The 18251-nt window shown below is 39.5% G+C and overlaps 1 protein-coding gene and 1 long non-coding RNA gene across 4 annotated transcripts in view; one reads left to right on the top strand and one right to left on the bottom strand.

The window, feature by feature from the left end:
* rasal1 (RAS protein activator like 1) overlaps nt 1-18251 on the bottom strand; it is a 23947-nt gene extending 5696 nt beyond the window's left edge. For 2 of the 3 annotated variants that reach the window (XM_028033008.1, XM_028033009.1), the window contains exons 1-16: nt 18000-18250; nt 17692-17748; nt 15034-15147; nt 14657-14718; nt 12594-12723; nt 11861-11942; nt 11311-11451; nt 10025-10116; nt 9467-9584; nt 9164-9317; nt 6515-6579; nt 5727-5839; nt 4905-5097; nt 4668-4805; nt 1552-1696; nt 905-1077 (exon numbers count right to left, since the gene is read on the bottom strand). In XM_028033008.1, the coding sequence (XP_027888809.1) occupies nt 905-1077; nt 1552-1696; nt 4668-4805; nt 4905-5097; nt 5727-5839; nt 6515-6579; nt 9164-9317; nt 9467-9584; nt 10025-10116; nt 11311-11451; nt 11861-11942; nt 12594-12723; nt 14657-14718; nt 15034-15147; nt 17692-17748; nt 18000-18064 (1842 nt within the window). In that variant the 5' untranslated portion in view covers nt 18065-18250. Of the gene's footprint in view, nt 1-904; nt 1078-1551; nt 1697-4667; nt 4806-4904; nt 5098-5726; nt 5840-6514; nt 6580-9163; nt 9318-9466; nt 9585-10024; nt 10117-11310; nt 11452-11860; nt 11943-12593; nt 12724-14656; nt 14719-15033; nt 15148-17691; nt 17749-17999 lie in introns of all 3 variants that reach the window. The other variant, XM_028033010.1, reaches the window with a different exon arrangement.
* Nucleotides 9521-9934, top strand: LOC114154176 (uncharacterized). Its single transcript, XR_003597511.1, has 2 exons — nt 9521-9662; nt 9827-9934. It is a non-coding gene; the product is annotated as an uncharacterized LOC114154176 (long non-coding RNA).

The raw sequence follows: 18251 nt of genomic DNA, 5'->3' as shown, positions 1-18251 counted from the left end.
AACGTTGATCTCAGTCTCTAGTCTTTTGGAAGCTCTAGACGTTTTTCTTCTAAGATTGTTCTGTGTTCATCTCCATCTTCCCTTCAGTTTCCTGTCCCTGCTGAGGTTGGTGCTGCCACCACCATGTTTCCGTATTTAAGTGGGCTAAAATGTCACACTGGAACACACCAAGTGTGACAATTGCCCAGAGTGTAACACTTGATGTGTTGGTGTGAAATGTTGAATACAGCATTTCACACCATTTCAGAGTGATGTAGAGTTAGTACACGACCACACGCAGAGATTTGCATTTTTTCTTTCATGCGACCAGAGCAGAGTTCCACAACCCTGGTCCTCAAAGCAGACTGCCCTTCTTGTTTTGGTTGATCACCAAGCATTTGTTGAACTGCAATCATCTGAATCAGATGTGTTAAAGCTGGGAAACATCTAAAACATGCTGGGAAGCGTGCATTAAGGACTAGGGAAACTTGGCCTTGTCCCCTACTGGTTTGGGTCAAGCTGCAAATGGTGTCTCTTATGCATTTCTTTGAACAATGGCTTCCCCTTGCCACTCCTTTTTAAAGCTGCTAATCCAGATTTAAGCTAACCCTGGCTCAAACATCTCCACAACTTTACTGCTGACCTTTCCTGTTTTTTATGATGCTGTCTGTCCACTAATGTTCTCTAACAAACAAACACAAGCAGCTGATCACCCTGGATTTTATTTCAACATATCAGATTAAAGAAGTCTGAGAAAAAATCCACACCACAATTGTCAAATTTGTCTTTGTATAAAAGTTTGAAATCTATGTATCATGCTTCCTTCCACTTCACAGTTCTAATGTAACGAGGTGACAAAATAGACAATAGCCTGAGAGAAATGAAAAGTTTTGAAAGGCACTTTATGTTAGCAGAATATACCAACCTGCCAATCTGAGGTCTTGCCATAGGACAAGGTCTCGCTGGTCAGCCAGAAGTAGCGTTTCTTGAAGGCAAAGCGGGACAGCAGGTGTGGTCCCTCTGCTTTGTGTTTGTGGAGGTATCCCTCCTTCACCGTCACTGAAGGCATGAACACGGCCCTCTGAGGCACCGAAGACACTGCGGTGGTGAGAAGAAAACACTTTGTTCAACCTGACAGGCACAAGGGAGCCCTGTGCTATAAAATAGATAAGATCTAATTGTTTGGTGATAGTTATTTATACCGTGATCCCCTGTTAAGGCAGTGGTACCTGAACCTACAAAAGGAAAACCTCATTATGCGAATAATGAGTGTTCTGATCTGTAAAAATCTCCACCTGAAGAGCACTACATGTCAAACTGGCACCAGAGAGAAAAAGAGGGTGTGTGAAATACAATATTTCAGAAGGGTGGGGGTGACAGGGGAGTGTTTTCAAGACGTACTGGGTATCCAGTGTTGTGTGTACAAGTGTTATCCCTTTTCCAGACTTCCAGCTAGTTAGGAATATTTCACCACAGAGCAACAGTATAGCGCTCATATCAGATCCCTCTGACAGCTGGTCTCCTGCTGGTTGATTAGAGGTTCAGTGGAGCGCTCAGTGTCGTCTGCCTTACCGATATTGTGATCGACGTCGATCAGCTTGTCCAGGAAGTCCTTGACGGAGGCCACACTGCGGAGGATGATGGGATGAAGAGGCGACATCCACTGCTCCTTCCCATGACCCAGCTGAAGGCCAAGGTTGCCCACACTCTGCAGCGCCTGGGGACCATAAACACACGACATGCGCTCTCCACTGATATCTTTCATCATCTCAGAAATCCGCCCACCGACAGCAGGTCTCAAAGTCAAAGATCAGAAGGGTCCCAGAGGGCCAAAGCGTGCTGTGAGGCTCTTTGTGTGGCCTCTACCTGGTCCCAGTAGGGGGTTAGTGAGGGGCGAGAAGGAAGCCCCCTCGCTACAGCCCTCTCTGATGCTCCACTTTGAACCGCGGGCTGGTTGCTGCACATACAGGAGTAAAAATAGCCGCTCACTGTGTCTGCAGCAGATTCATGGCAACAGCCTTTCAGCACCATGGACAGCAACCGCAGAGCCATGCGCTGGAGAGAATATGAGGTCTCAACAACTAACAAGTGATCGTGATATGCATTTGCTATTTTTAAAGATATGGTGGGTGTTGATTCAAGCGACACTGGTGGATCATTGCCATTTCAAGGTGTGGTTAGCTCTCTGTCACAATGTGCTAATGGCTTTCTAGCGCTAGTCTATCTAATCTGTCACACAATCTATTTGTGATGCTGTATTTTTAAACCGTTGTGAAGAAGTGGAACCCTCTGCTCATTGCATGATCATCAGTTTTCATTCAGTGCCTTGTGTCAAGTATTCACACGCCCTGAGCTTTTCTTTTTTTTTTTTTACTTGCAGGTTTTTATTGAAAATTATTTTCCATACAAGTGTACATACAGATTTTACAGGTTTTTTTTCTTTTTCCAAATGTTCCATACATATCATCCAAGAGAAGCCGCACATACATTCTGTACCTGCATTGGACACAACAACTTTGCTAGTCTCGATATTACCCAATCTACCCATACACTTGCTAATTAAAATTAAAAAAACAAAGAACAAAAAAAAATCTAAATTAGGTTTTCTTGTCCATTCTTCTCTTCCAAGTCATCACAATTTTAAATCTCTTCTCATCGGAAATGAACTGTAAACAAACTATTTACAGTCTGAAGCTCTATAAGGGTGCACAAACCCACAATATTAATCAACAAAGTCTGATCTCTATGGTGAAATAAAACCCTGCCAATTTTTCCAATAATTATTACATTTTCCAGATTCCAATCTGATAGAAAAAGTCAGCCTTTCCATAATATAAATATTATGCATTACGTCAACCCAATCTTCCTTTTTAGGAGCTTCTGCCTTCAACCACTTCCTAGTAATGGCTTTTTTGCTTGCTACCAATATAATCCTATACATATATTTATCAGCTTCTCTTGTTAATCTTTCCATCCCTCTTCCCATGTACAGAACGTCAAAAGTAAGTGGAATATTCACCCCCCGGTACCTTATCCATACAATTTTTTAGATCCTGCCAATAGGGTACCATGTAGGCACAATCCCAAAACACATGGAAGTGACTCGCTCTGTCTTTTCTGCATTGCCTCCAACATCTTGTATCTTGGTATTTTCTTTGTGCTGGTGTACTGAAATATCTTACAATATTCTTCCAGCCAAACTCTCTCCACAAAAGGGAACGAGAGGTTTGCCACTGTTGCCCAGTTCTCCTGCGAAAGCCCACAGTTAGCATCTTACTTTTCCCATCTTACTTTTATGCATGTTTTGCATGTTAACATGCAGAAATTTGCTTTTCTTCAAATTTTCCAGTCCTGTATACAATTTAGAAATTATTTTCTTCCCAAAGTTTGATTTATTTGCTGAAATAAACATCTTAATTATACCAGATTCCAATTCAATTACATTTATCTTTTTTAATAGTTCCTCCATATAGTGCCTCAATTGTAAGTTCCTGAAGAAGTCCTTGTTGTTTAAATCATATTTATTCTTTATTTCTTCAAAACTTTGTATAGTATTTTTCTTAACCACCTCCCAGAATATCTTTGGATATTTTCCCATTTACTTAATGTTTTGTCTGGTACATTAGGTTTAAAATCTCAATCATGTGCTATCCACCTTAGTACTCTACTCTGCTCTGTCAACCCATATTTTACCTCAAAAGTGTGAAGTGCATTTTTTATTCAGTCTCTCGAATCAGTAAATTGTGAGCAGTCACAGCAGCCAGCTCCATAACTTCACACATCTGGAGTTTTTGCTCCTTCTTCTTTCAAAAAAGTGCAAACTTAATCAGAGCCTCTAAACGTTTTTCTTCCATCTTTAGTCCTTTGTAGCTCATCCACATTCACATTAACTCTGATCAGTTTCTCTGCCATTCCCGAAGAAAAGCATCCCCACAGGATGTTACTGCCACCACCATGTTTCACTTCGCATATGGTGTCAGGTTGATTTGCAGTGTTGATTGGCGTTTGTGGTTGTGTCATACTCTTTCTGTATTCAGATAGTGGATTGAACAGTGCTCTGTGAGCCGTTTAAATCCTGGGTTATTCTTTTATAAACTAAAGCGCACTTTAAGCTTCTCTACAACTTCCTGGTGTGTTCCTTGTTCTTCATGATGCTGCTGACTAACGTTTTTAAAAAGACCTCTGAGGCCTCAGATGAAACGACACACAGGTGAAATCTGATGTTCATTACTTCCCTCTATTAGGGTATATTTTGAAATTGTTCTTTGTAAAAAATGAAATTAAAATAAGGAGGAGAACTGTCTATATTTGTCTTCTACTTTATGTTGGTCTATCAGATGCAATCCAAATAAAATACATTGAAGCTTTTGGTTTTAATATGACATAATTTAAAAATGGTAATACGTTTCTGAAGCGCTGCACACAGGGAGACTGCTGAGGGAGACAATAGTCTCCCTAAGTCTCCCTAATTGACAGTCTAATTGACACTTCAGCTATGACGTGTCAATTAGAGGAACTGAGAAATATCAAATCTTAAGACTGACCCCCTGGTTGGAATAATTACTAACATAATTATGTCATTCTTGATCATTAGCCTTGTGTTTCACTTCTCTGCAGACTTCTGGGACACACAACAATTCACCTTTCGTTTCATACTAGAAACACCCACGTTTGTTCATATGTCGTACCTTGGCAAGTAGTAACAGCGTCCTGCTTGTACGTGTGTCAGCGTGCTGGTCTCTCAGCTGGAACAGCTTAGGCGTCAGTATGGCAGGGGCAAAGAAACGCAGAAAAAAGAACCCGCTGATGGCGAGGTATTTCACATCCTGTTCAAATTAAAGTGAGTTTCAAAGAAAATTTTGTGAACTGAGAATGATTTCCCAGAGGATCTTTCCCAGTTTTTAGGTGTCGGGCTCGACACTGACCTCATTCTCCGGCTCTGTGAATTGTTCCTCCACTCTCTTGTGCAGCTGTTTGAAGGCCACTCTCATGACTGAAGGACACTGATCGACAGAGCTGACGATGGATTCGATGATGCTGGTTAAATAGGTCTGCAGCATCTCCACGCTGTAGTCCCGAACCTCTGCCTCTGACACGCCGCTCTTAAAGGAAATCCGTCTTCAGGCACAAAGACAGATTTGGGAACACAGTAAACAGCCAGACTCATTTTGTGCTTATATTTACTTGCAACATGTAAGAACTAAGCAGGTTTTATACACTCTAAACACAAGTGGTGGCCTCCCTGCTCTGGATAATTATGATAAATGTGCCCTGGATAAATGTAAGACACTGATATTGTGGAGATTGGACAGAGGAACACGGCTACTCTGTGTTAGACTGAGAATGTTAAAAGGGACACATTCAGTGGGAGGGAAAATGGGGAAAAAAGATTAGGATAGGCATTTCTAGTGCAGACTCAAAGGATGTTACATCCTGGATCTCTCTCTCTCTCCATGTTAGAAATAGAGACATATCTCAGGGGGCTCATGGTTGTTGCCAAGCAACAAACCCTCCCCATTTTAAAATTCTTTTATTTTTTTAATTATTTCTTTTTATTTTCTTGTATGTATGTCTTGCTCTCAACCTCTTGTAGCAGATTCTCAACTTGAGATTTTTAGCAGCTGCACACATAAATCTGCGACTTGAAATCATCTCTGAACCTGTCGTAGACGATGCTATTAGATCAGAATCAGATTTTTGCATTAGTGGTGTGATCCAGCATGATGTTTGCAGTAGATCTGTTTTACCTTGAGCGGTTCAGGTCAATCTTACACGGGTCCAGCTCAATGTACTTCCTCTCATCAAAGATGCGATTGATGATGGGTTTCAACACTTCATGCAGATACAGCATGCCAACGGCCTGGCAGCAAGACAGCATCGTTTAATCAGAGTACCTCATTTACATCACTGGAACAGGGTTTGGCTTCAAAATGTGCAAAAGTCCTCCAAATTCTCCAAAGAGCAGAAAGTTAACTGCATACAGTCAGATGCATTAGATGTGCATTTGCAGTAAAGTGCCCTGCAACAGCTTTAAAACCTCTCGAGCCTTTTTCTAATTTGGACGCAACACAACAAGAAACTCTCATTTTTTGTTCCTTTTGCAAAAAGCTCAGTGAGATTTGAGCAAAGGTCATCTAAAAACAAAGAGCAAATTTGAAAACCATGGTATTGCAGCTCTGGCTGCATATTAAAGGTCATTGTCCTGCTGCCTCAACAGGTTTTCTTTCAGGATTGCCTTGCATATAGTTTCATGCATCCACTCATCAATTCTACCTGCAGAAGAAAAGCATCATCATGTGCTACAGTGAGGGTCTGTTTCAGGTAGAAATTGAATTTTGCCAATTGTACCTTCACAAAATGTGTAAAATTTAAAGGAGAATTAAGACTTTTGTAAGGCACTGTAACTGACACAGGAAATGCAATAACTGCAAACAGGGACAAAAGTGGGTTAGTCATAAATAAAAGACAAATCATGCGTTCAGAAAAAAAACAAACACTTACTCTTGCATCAATAAAATAACATAGTTTGTCACACCTTCATGAACTGCTCCATGGCTTTGGAGGCAAGAGAGTTGGAGCGAAATAAGGTGTTTGGATCAGCTGTGGAAACAAAACAAAGAAAATGTCCAAATTAAAGCAAATATAAGTGAACTGAATGAGTGATGCACAATAGCTGCTTTAAAACTGAAGATATTTAAATGATTTTTATTTTGCTCATTGCTCATAATTTTGTGATGTAAATCTTCAGTGCTGTATTGAAACTATTAACACTTAAAATCCCTCAGCACCCACATTAACTAGGCTTGATTACAACCTTTGAAATTGAAGGATTACATCAAGATGAAAACAAATCACACACAGATTCTATATTTTATGTAGACATTTCTTGGATATTCATTTTGTTGCAGCTTAAATCAGCCAAGATACAATATTGTTCACAAATAAAACAGCCCAGTGTCGAAAACGAGAGCAGACTGACTCTGCTGCTTCATCACTGTAAATCCTTTTAAGTGGTGGTCGTACAAACGCCCCTGGTGACAGGACTGTGTTGTCAGGTGAAACATTGGCACCTACAGGGCAGGACTGATTTCATTCCCACTCAGAGGACGTACAATATGCTTTCCTCGCCTTGCCCTTTGCTCCTAATTTTAATGTCTGCCTGTTCGCAGCATCTATTCCTGATCAAGCAGTTACCAGTTGAATCATGTGCAGTTGCTATGGAAACTTGGGTACTGTACTTATTATCTCGAACTACACCGACGGAGCTTGAAATCCAAGCACAACTCTGTGTGAATTATCTCTGGCGGGGGCTACAGTGCGAAGGAAAAAACATGACTAATCCAGACCTCGGACAAGCCATGAAAAGACTGTTGGGGTGAGTAAATAATCGCCATCAGGGTGGTAAATATAGTGCCGGTGGGCTTTAACTGCCCACGCGCAGACAATATCTGTGGTGTTCAGAGACCTTGATGTCAATTCTGACTTAAAACAGCAGCAACCTTTAGAGAGTCTCAGGAGCGAGAGGTAATAGCAGCAGCTGGCAGGTTTCAGTCTGTGACTGATAAACTAACACATTTACGACAACAATTTGGACAAGTTGAGGTACATTATTGAGCTCATAAACTGGCAAAGCATCAAAATGAATTCATCTTTTGCTGCAATAGCCTGAGTCCACATTGACATTTGTAATACAATCCATCTTTTAATTGAAACATTCAACTTTTGATTAACAGGAGAATGTTTCATATTTTTTTGATCATAGGGTAAAAAATACAGCACGTTCCCTTTTCCTGAATATAGTTGGAAAATACAGAGAGATCAAATGACAACTCATTTTCAGTGTTAAAAACACGGTGCATGGTAAGGTTCCCAGACTCAGGCCCACAGCATCACAGATCCTTCACCATACTTAATTTCTACATATTCTACTGAGATGTTTGTTGTAAAAAAAAAAAATCAATTTTAACCATTTTAACTGCACATGTTTACATTTGTGATGGTAGAACTGGAAAAGCTTTTCTTCCTGGCATCCTTCTGTATCTTCTGGTCTCTAGTCAACCAGAAGATACAGTAGCTTCATGTTCTGTTTTGACGTTTGGCCCAAACACAGACCTGAAAATGACATTCTCATGTTGATGATGATTATTTAATCAAGAGAACCTACAAACCAATGAACGGACAGGTGTAGAACTAGAGAACATATGATGGGACAGCAAGGATAAAGTGAGCCACAAGAACACAGAAAAACTGCAGTGGTGAAAAACCAACAGAGCAGATGAGGATTAAAGGGAACTAACTGACTAACTTACAGTAAAGCTGCAGAGTAGGTGATTAGTGACATGGGAACTCAATTAACTAACTACACTGCAGCAGGGTGTGGACCTGAACTGAGGACTTGAGGGAACATGACTAATTAACACAGAAACGAACACACAGGGATCCAGAAAGGACATGAGGGGATCCTACTAAACCAAAACCTAAAGAGTAAAAACAAAGAGAAACCTAAACCAATAAAGAACAGAACACAGAAATAGCAAAGCATCAGAAAGTAATGAGTGAACAAAGTATAAAACACCATGTGTTCAAGTCAAAAATTAATCGCAACCTCTGTTGTAAAACTCTGTTTTACCGCATATTTTTACTCCGGGAAACAGAAAGTCGGGGATTACTAATTAGAAGTTTCTACCAAGTGAATAAAATTGAAAAAAATATTTAATTTCCTATATTTTGACATGAATTTTAAAAAGGTTCCAAAAATCTTGTCGCTGGTGATTTTATTAATGATAGTTTCTTTATTCTCTTTATATATTTTTCAGTGTTAGTTTATGCTACTGCAATAAAAGATGAATGCATTTGAAGGATATTTACTAGTAAACTATCAATTGTGGCCAGCACAGTTTGTGACATGTTTAGAGCTTAAACATTTAGATCTGAAAATCCAGTTCAAGATCAAGATCAAGATTTTTTATTGTCATTATAAAACTATAATTAAATTGATGTTGAGACAGATTTCACACATGAAACAAAGACAGAAATTAAAAGCACTTCCTTAGAGGACAACACAGTTAGCACTTATTTACAAATAAACTATTTAATTTCAAAGCTCCATCTGAAGCATATAACCAGTTATTAATAATGTCTACTCCATCTAGTTTCCTAATATTTTCAACCTGTTTGTCCTTACTTGTGTGGTTGACCTCTCTGGTGTTAAGGTAATCGAGGAATGGTACCACCAGGCCCTGCCCTAGGTAGATCTTCACGAGAGTCATCGCAACATCCTGCCTGCTCTCCACAGTGGTCACCTCCTCCAGCATGGTCAGGGCACTGCTGTCCTCCACCTGTTCAAAGAAAGACCCTCATCACACCTTAAGGAACAATGTGCCTTTGGAAAACAGACGGAAGAAATGTAACGCATGGAGCATTCTCTGTGGTCATGATGAAGGTGAACGAATGAGTATCCGTAGTGAGGACGAGCTATGATGCTGACCTCTGCGGGGGAGATTACCGACTCAACCAGAAGTTCAATAAGTGGCTGGTAGTACGTAGATGGCAAGATCCGGTCCTCCACCAGACGCACCTTCAGGCGCAGAGCTCCCAGCTTGCCACTGGAAACCAACAACGACAAAAGGATCAGTTCAGGAATTGGTTAAGTGGGGAATTTCCTGCAGTAACCTCAAACTATAGTAAGTCCCTCCGAGATATTTAATATATTGTAATACATAACAAAGCCTTTTTATCATAACTGCACTAAGCAGCATGTGATTGTTCCAAATAAGCCTGTGAAATTCACCTAATATGACATCTCTTTTGCATTTCATTCTGCCCTCTGTTCTAAAATTATCTCAAGAAACAGATGCTGTCAGAGCCCTTGCCCTCCACCTGTTACTCTTCATTTAAATGCATAAAAGGGAGCATGGAGGTGAGCAACTGTCTGTCCTCCTGTGCATTGAAAGAAGAAAAAAAAATCTACGAGCAAAATACACTTGAGGGGTATAAATACACAAATTGGCGTCATTGCACAAACAAACACACCCACGATCCTCACCCAGCATCAGCTTCATTGTTTCCCAGGGGCAGCAAACGAAACCAGCCCTCTAACACAGGTGTCTTGTGCAAAGAAGCAAAAGGGATTTCCACCTATTGAGTAAGAGAATAAACAAGGCTGCTACATCAGCCAAGAACACAGATGGTAGTTTTGTGTTGAGAAGTTTATACATTGTGTCATGTTACAACGAGATGGGATGTTGTGGGATACACCAACAGTAGTGCATAATTGTAGTAGAAGGAAAATTATACATAGTTTTTACATATAAAAATCTGATAAGCATTGTGCATATTTGGATAAAAAAAAAAGAGTCAATAAAATGCTGATTCCAGAAGTTGTGGAGATCATCAAGTGTCGATCATCTTACAAAGCAATGTTCAATCCATCACTGAGAAAATAAAATACAACGGTAAACTATTAAACATGTTGTCATCCTCCAAAACTGACAGGCTGGGCAAGGAGAACATTAACCAGAAAAGTAACATGGAGCAGCTGTAGGAATGGTGGTGGTATTTAATGTCAAATAAGAATGTCACTTAATAATTGTGCACTTCATCAATCTGATCTTAAAAGAAGAGTGGCAAGGGGAACGAAATTGTTGAAACAAAGCCTTACGAAGACAAGGACAGAGAAATTGATAGGGAGTTGGAGGAAGCTAAAAGCAGGGCTGGAAAAAAACTGTTAGAGAAGACAAGTTGGAGAATAAACTTCTCTAACTTGAAGTTAGAGAAGTTAGGATAAAGGCTCACAGGAAACTAACAGAACAATAGACAATAACATCTTATTATTGGTGGACCAATAATAAGATAACACTCACAATGATCATAATAAATATACCACAACCCTTGTGGATCAAAGTATGCTACCTAGCGAGCTTGGGAGAGTCAGCAACAAGGAAACTTAATCAATTTCCACATTGCCAAATTATGACAAACCAAATCAGTCTTAATGTGTTATAAAGTGCACAGTTTGCTACTAAAGAGCGCTGGTTGTTTAGTTGCACAGACCTGAAAGATCTATTCTCCGTGATGAACATGATCCAGACAGTGCACGGAGTCCATCTTGCCTCCAACATATTTATAGAGCTTCCTTAGCTCAGAAAAGAACACCAAACTTTCACTTGTTGCAAAGAAACGATGCCAAGCATGCTCCTCACACTATCCAGATAAAACACACTGAGATTTGTAATTGTAATGCCTTAAAATTTAACAAGGTTCAGTAGCTATGGATTCAGTAACCTGCATTATTTGACAGCAATCATAGCATAAAATTCAAGAGATCCTGACCTTTCCCAGAAAGTCATTTTTTCCCACCATGTCCCAGTCCCAGACCTCCACGATCACAGTCCCCTCCTCATTCAGCTCCTCTGCGTCGAGCTCCAGCTGTAAGGTTTCACCCCAGTGAGGGAAACGGGTCTTCTTGATAATCTACACCCAGACATCAAAAACGGTAAGAGATCCCAATATGAAAATTATGCACTAAAGAACGCACCGAATAGAAAATAAAACTTCCAACATAGCTGCTCTGTCAGCATAGATAGTTACATTATTAACTCCTTGCAATTGTTATGTTTGACAACGTTATGAATCCAATCCTTACTGTCTCAAAAGTTAATGGAATATGTTGCAGGTTTAAAATGCAAGAAAGGATACATATACAAAATAAATTAAGCTAAATGAAAATCAAAATATCTATAATTATCTCTGCATGTGCCTTACTGTCTAAGATGCTAATGACAAACCATAGCATCTTAGACAGCCACTATTTACAAAAAAACAACCTTTTTACTCTGGGAATCTCTTGAATGCTGTGCTGCATAGAGGTCATAGAGCTCACCGAGGTCTCCGCGCTGTGGTTGTTGAAAATAATTCTTCCAAAAGGATCCGATGTTCCGGAAATGTCTCTCGGTGCCAAGTCCCTGTGGGTATCAGCAGACCAAATATCAACAGTGAAAACAACTCTCAATCTACAGTAATTCCTTATTTTATACAAATCATATAAGTTTCATCTTAGTATGACTGTTTTGTTTTTTTGGGCTAAACTAAGAGCTATCTCGACTTTGTTGAAAACCAGTGTCAAATTGTGATTGGCAGACTGATCGGTGGCTGAGAGATTGGGACAGGCAGATGGGGCACTGAGTGGGGCGATAGAGGCAATGTGACTCAGAAGGAAGTGTGGAAGCCTACAAAGTGATTGAGAGAAGGTTTCATCGCAGATATAGATATGATGTGGCACTTTGCCCTAGAAATTCAACTATGTTAAAGATGGTATGAACATTTGTTTCTAAGTTATTTCTATTCTTTTTATGACAAATTTGCTCCTAAACTATTTGAGCCGTTCTTGTTCATTTGAGTTTCTCCTCTCCACACTAGCAGTGACTAAAGGTAAAAGGTAAAGGTAATTTTATTTATATAGCACATTTTCAGCAACAAGGCAATACAAAGTGCTTTACAGGATTTAAAAGGAAATACAAACAAAAAAAAACAAACCCAAAGAAAGAGCAAAAGAAGAAAAAGCTAATAATGTTGATCCACAGTAAATAAATTAGATACTAGTTTTTTTATTTTACCTGGCTTCAATGACCTGGCATCGCAGGCTGCTCTTCATTGTATCTTTAAGGAGTTCCAGACTCAGGTGGATCTCTCCTTGAACTTCCTCATCGGGGTCAACCCTAGTCAGGTTCATCCAGCTATCAAGCCCTGTGAAGACCACACAGACGGACGATGTTATTTAGGATTTGTAACAGCAAAGCAGGTTAGAATATGTTAGATATGAGGAAGCAACACTGTTCCGATTATAGACATTTTTAGATCGCTTTCCAGACATGTTGCCTCATTAACCAGTCGTATTATAAAACTACAAGCAGATTAGTCTAAGACATAAAACTTAGACTAACTAAACATAAAAGTACTTAGAGTGCTCTGTTCTTCTTTCCTTTTCATTTCAAATACAAGTTTCAAAGAAAAAAGTGTCATCCCTGTAAAGAATCTTGTTCCAGAACTTGTTTTACATGTTTTCTCACAAAGCCTTATCTAACCCATCAGCCTGACCGAGACATAAAAGAGCCACTCAGACAGAGTCCTAGTCCATGTTGCACTGTGAAAACAAACAACAAACAAACTGTGAATATATGTATATGGACAATACATCTCTACTGAGATTTGTAGAGCTCAGAGATTTGTCGTCTCCACTGCAGTAAGACGTCTCACTAGATTAGACTTATTTGTCCAGCAACTGCAACAGGAGCTTAGATTCCAATCTGGACACACGGAGGCATACATTTTTGGTTTGAACAAATTTCAGAGGTGGAAAGAAGTCAATAGGAGTACCGTGACTGATTGATGCTGCCACATCGCAACCAACTATGACGCACCGCATATTTTGAGACCTTTTTCTAAGATCCAGCGATGATTTCTTTTACAAATTAGCCTTTGCTTTATGTAATGCATCAGTAAAGTCTTTAAACTGTGTTGGTTTACCACCGATCCCTCCTTGAACAACTAAAACAGTTGTTGATAGATACTGGTGATAGAAGGTGAGTATCCCAAGAAAGTTGGAGTTTTGAACTAAAAAAATCAAGAATAAATTTCTTAGATCTCTAGTCTTATATGTCTTAACTTTGTTTCATTATTTTCATGTAAACCATGTTATGTATGAACATATAAAACTGCTTCACCATGGCGAATCATCCACAATTTTTCCCTTATGAAACTCATTCAAATCCCAACCCTTGGTCAGTAGTCTCTCTTCAAACACATCATCTTTGAGGATAAAATCTTCACTTGCATTTGTTTCACCTGGTCATAATGTTATGCCTGACTGGGTTATGTGGGATGATGGAAGGAAACAAAAAAAAAGAGGAAGAAGCAGCACAAGTAGGTACAGCCATGAATGCACTCCTGTCGACTCCAACTCTTCTGCAAGTTATGTGGCTGTGTTTAGATTGTATTTCAGTTTTTCAGAAACATCAAACAAACATCAAACCTGTGAAAAAAAAACTATAAAATCAAGGCCAGGTTGTGAGAAAAATCCTGCGAGGGAGTCAGTGACTCAGTACCGTCATGTAGTCATGAATCACTGGAATGAAGGCCATGCCAGGTGGTTCTCACAAGCACCATATCTGTATGCAGCAAACATAACATGATAAACTCCTCCAGTATTAGAGTGAAGCTACTGCACTATCAAAGAGCTTCATGCGTAATATGCCATATGTTTGGCCAAGACATTGCAGAAGGTGTAACAGTTGATGCTGGGTAAACACTGGGAGCTGAAAGAGAAGCTTTTCTGCGAGGGAACCAGGCATTTTATGGTGTAAGGCTGCTTGAAATGCATTGGCTGCCTTCCTGGTTTATGATGCACAATGAATAATCCCAAGGTTTACGCAGATGAGCAGCAGGAACACATCACAAAAAAAAAAAATCCCAATGAGTTTGTGGGATTCCAAAAAGTGATTAATCAGCACAAATAAATCATGTTTAACATGTGAGAGAACACAAAAAAAAAACATTCCCAGACTAAAAACGGACATTTGACTGTTCGGTGTCTTGGGAAATCAATGTATGTTTAACTTTTGACCTCTGGTCATGTTTTCAACCAATTACAGGCTGAAGTTTATTTTGTAATCGGTCATACCTTTAGCTTGAGATCCAATAGCTTCTTTGCTCAGCGTGATCTTTCCAATAACGTCATCGTGTCTGCAGAGTAGAATAAAAAAGCAGATTATCAGGTAAATACAACTGCATTGACATTCTAATGAAGCAGCAAACAGCAACGACTGCAGCCCTAATATTCTAAAATAAAAAATAGCAAGTTGATCTGGGGAACCATCTGCCTGATGAAGCTTGTCTATTCAAAGCTTGGCTGTCATTTTTGTTTTTTTCCCAAAACAGTTGAGCTGAACTTGAAGTTCAGTTCATGAGCTAAGTTAAATAATGAGGGCTGTAAATCAAATGCCAGCCCCTGCCTGATACTAGGCTGTTTAAGAATGAAGACGTTCCAAACCTTCTTACCCAATTGTGTCTTCGTCCATCACGAGGAACGACAGTGAATGAAACCCCATTGGGAGGTGCAGCGTGTATTCTTCACCCCAGAATGGGTTTAGATTCTTCCACACTGTAGCGGTTCTGGAAAGAGACGTTCAACACATTTGGTCGAGTTCATTTTTAAATTAATGCCTGAATGACACACCTCTAATGTCTACAATGCTTTACAAAACTGTACATACCCCTCATACTTTTCACATTCTTTCCCTTTTCACCTCTTCTAGAATGTGGCAACATGCCGGAGTAACTCTGCTACTTTCATTCTGACTTTTCTTTCTTCTTTTTTAATAATTCCTCTTTTTCTGGTGGAAACATTTTTGGACAGTTATTCCCTCTTGTACTGGATGGTGTGCAGCTAGAAAGATTTTTGGTGATACGTTTTATTTTTTGACATTTGTAACCATAGCAACGAGGTGGTTTACAATCACGAGCAGCTAAGTAACACTACAAAAACCGAAATAATACCTCAACTGCAGAAACAAATTTCAGATTAGCTGAAAAGAAGGTGTCAGGAGCAAAGAGTTGAGAGAAAAGAAGGGGGTTCAAGACATCTTTTGGCAACATGGTATTGTTTGCAAACAAGTTGGGTGAACTCCAGCCAGAGTATCTGGAAAACAGCACTATGCATTTCATTGAGACATGGCTGTGGGATCAAGACCAACGCCAATGTCTCTCTGGCGGTCTTCCTCATAATATGAGCAGGCAGGGAAGCGGCAAAGCAGGTTGCTAAAGAGAAGCGGCAAAAGCAACTGAGGAGGATTAGCAGTGATAGTCAACAGATATTGTAATCCAGGACATGTAACTGTGAAGTGTCATCTCTGCAGCCCAGGTAGCAAATTGTTAGCAGTAATATTTTGTTCATATTATTCACCAAGAGAGTTCAAAAGTTTTATTTTGGAAACCACTTAAATCTCACCATCGGCTGTTGCAGAGAATGTAAGTGATACGATCAGTCCAGATGTTGTTATGCTGCAGACACAACATTCCAGTGCTTTTGTGGAAATATCTGGAGATTTTAATCACGCTTCATTCTCTGCTACATTTAAAAGGTCTCCACACTTTGTCAGTGCCTCTACCAAAGGAAGCAAAACATTTTGCAACAACGATTTTGTTTTATGCAAAAGTTAGAGATCCATAAATCTGCAAATACCTCTAATTGGTAGTAATTAAGGATCTCTAAGGATCCATAAACCTCACTGGACAAGTCAGATAGCCTTCTTGTCTTAAATATAAACCTGTTGTTTAGAGGTCACAAGGTGACTGATGAGGTGCAACAAAAAGATTTTAAATTACACTAACTAGTAATGACATGTGGCATCACACAACATATGATATATAACACCAATGTTATATCTTCTAGTAATGACGTGTTATTTTGATGCAAACTGTCAACAGCTTTAAGTGGAAGCTTTGCTATATTTACAGAAAGCTTTCAAGTTTACCATCCCAATGTGACTGAGAAAGGATCGAGGCATAAACAACAAAGTTCCTGATATGTTCAGAGACAGAGTTTCAGATGCTCAGTAAAGGTTAATTTGGTAAATTAATTTGGTTAATTTGTAAAACCATTGTTGCCTGCCTGTAGTTTGATAGAGACCACAGACCCAAGTCAAAACAGCTTTGGTCAAACGTTGTATTTAATTAGTCCAAAATGGAAGCTTTTCTCTTAAGCTAGTCTTAAGCTTAAAGCTGACCCTGCATAATGATTGCTGGCTAATAAAAAGATGTGTTGCATTTATTGCAGATCAATGTTTGCGACCATCATCCTACAATAACTGTGACTAAGATTTCAGATGCTGAATAGTTTGCATCTGGGAGTCACACACACTCAGGTATTAACCGAATAAGTCTAATAATTTTTTTTCTCATTTTTTAGAAACTGGATTACTTTTGTGCAATTTTGAGAGCATTCAAACAATTTGGAGATAGTCAGAAGCCCTATTGATGAACACTAATTAAAAGTTAACACAAATGACAGCCTGGAAAAAACACTGTGTCATAATGAGCATAGAAAAAGTTTTGTGTATCTGTTATTTACCAGCGCAATCTACCAGGCTCATCATCCTTGGAAATCACACTCAAGAGTCAACTGCCCAGTAACACAGCAAGTGAAAAATAATGTGCCTGCAGTGAAACACTGAGCAGTTTTCAACACTCCAGATGGAACAACAGTCATACTTCCCATTTCCTTACTAAAGTTCTTGAATTTTTTTCATTTTTATTTTTTTTTAGATTATCAATAAATTTCAAATACACCTGCAAAAAGGTGTATTCTCTCATCTCCCCAGTATTTTCTTTTCTTACAGGTGCCCCCTGCAATAATTGATGCATGCTCACCATGGTTACCTAAGGGTGTTTAAAGGCCAGAGCAGTATCAGGTTCTCTAGCTGTGTTGAACGGGCCATGCTGTGGGCGTTTGAACACACCTTCCACATGGGTAACATACACTTGTAACCATTGTAGGTTACATGTACTATTTATTACATGCTTACCGGAATATAGCATGTAATAAATTATGACGCAACAAACCATTTTGACAAGATTGCTGATGTTTGTAAAGCAGAAAACTTGTTTTTTTCTCACAGGATCCTTATGTTAATGTTGATTGAAACGGACAGAGCTCACCTGGCCACAACTTCATTGTCAACTTTAACGATGCAGTAAGGATCACTCGTCCCAGATCTGAAAATTAGGAGAATTGGGAGAGCAGATTGTAATTAATTAAAATACATTTCCTTTTTCTTTTTAATGATGCTCAGATCAATACGAGCAGGTAAACATAGTTTTGTTTTGTTTTTTTCCACACGTGGATCTTTGAATTTATTCAAATGAAAAACCAAAATAGAGTTCTTCGGAAACCAAATTTTAGACGTAGGTTATTTTATCAGGTAAGGCTACAACACAGAAGCACATGCCATTGAGAAATTACTTACACGTCTTTGGCCGGAAGGTTCCTGCCCTCGACAATCCGAAAATAAAGAGACGTGTTTTTGGCCATTTTCGCTCCGGTAATTTATTTATCCGATATAAGAGTATCTCTTATGTTGCCATGCGAGCTGGTATAAATAGCCCCCTGCCTTTCTGCGAGTGAGTTTTCTCCGTTTCATGACACCTTCAGCTCGTGACGGCGCTGTGCCCACCAGCAGCGCGCGACCCAGGCGCGCTTCACGGTCCAGTCAGTGGAG

This window comes from Xiphophorus couchianus, chromosome 12 (assembly GCF_001444195.1).
Source record: "Xiphophorus couchianus chromosome 12, X_couchianus-1.0, whole genome shotgun sequence".
In the NCBI taxonomy this organism is placed as follows: domain Eukaryota; kingdom Metazoa; phylum Chordata; class Actinopteri; order Cyprinodontiformes; family Poeciliidae; genus Xiphophorus; species Xiphophorus couchianus.
Note: the sequence above shows the minus strand (reverse complement) of the source record. Positions and strands in the feature narration are given on the sequence as shown.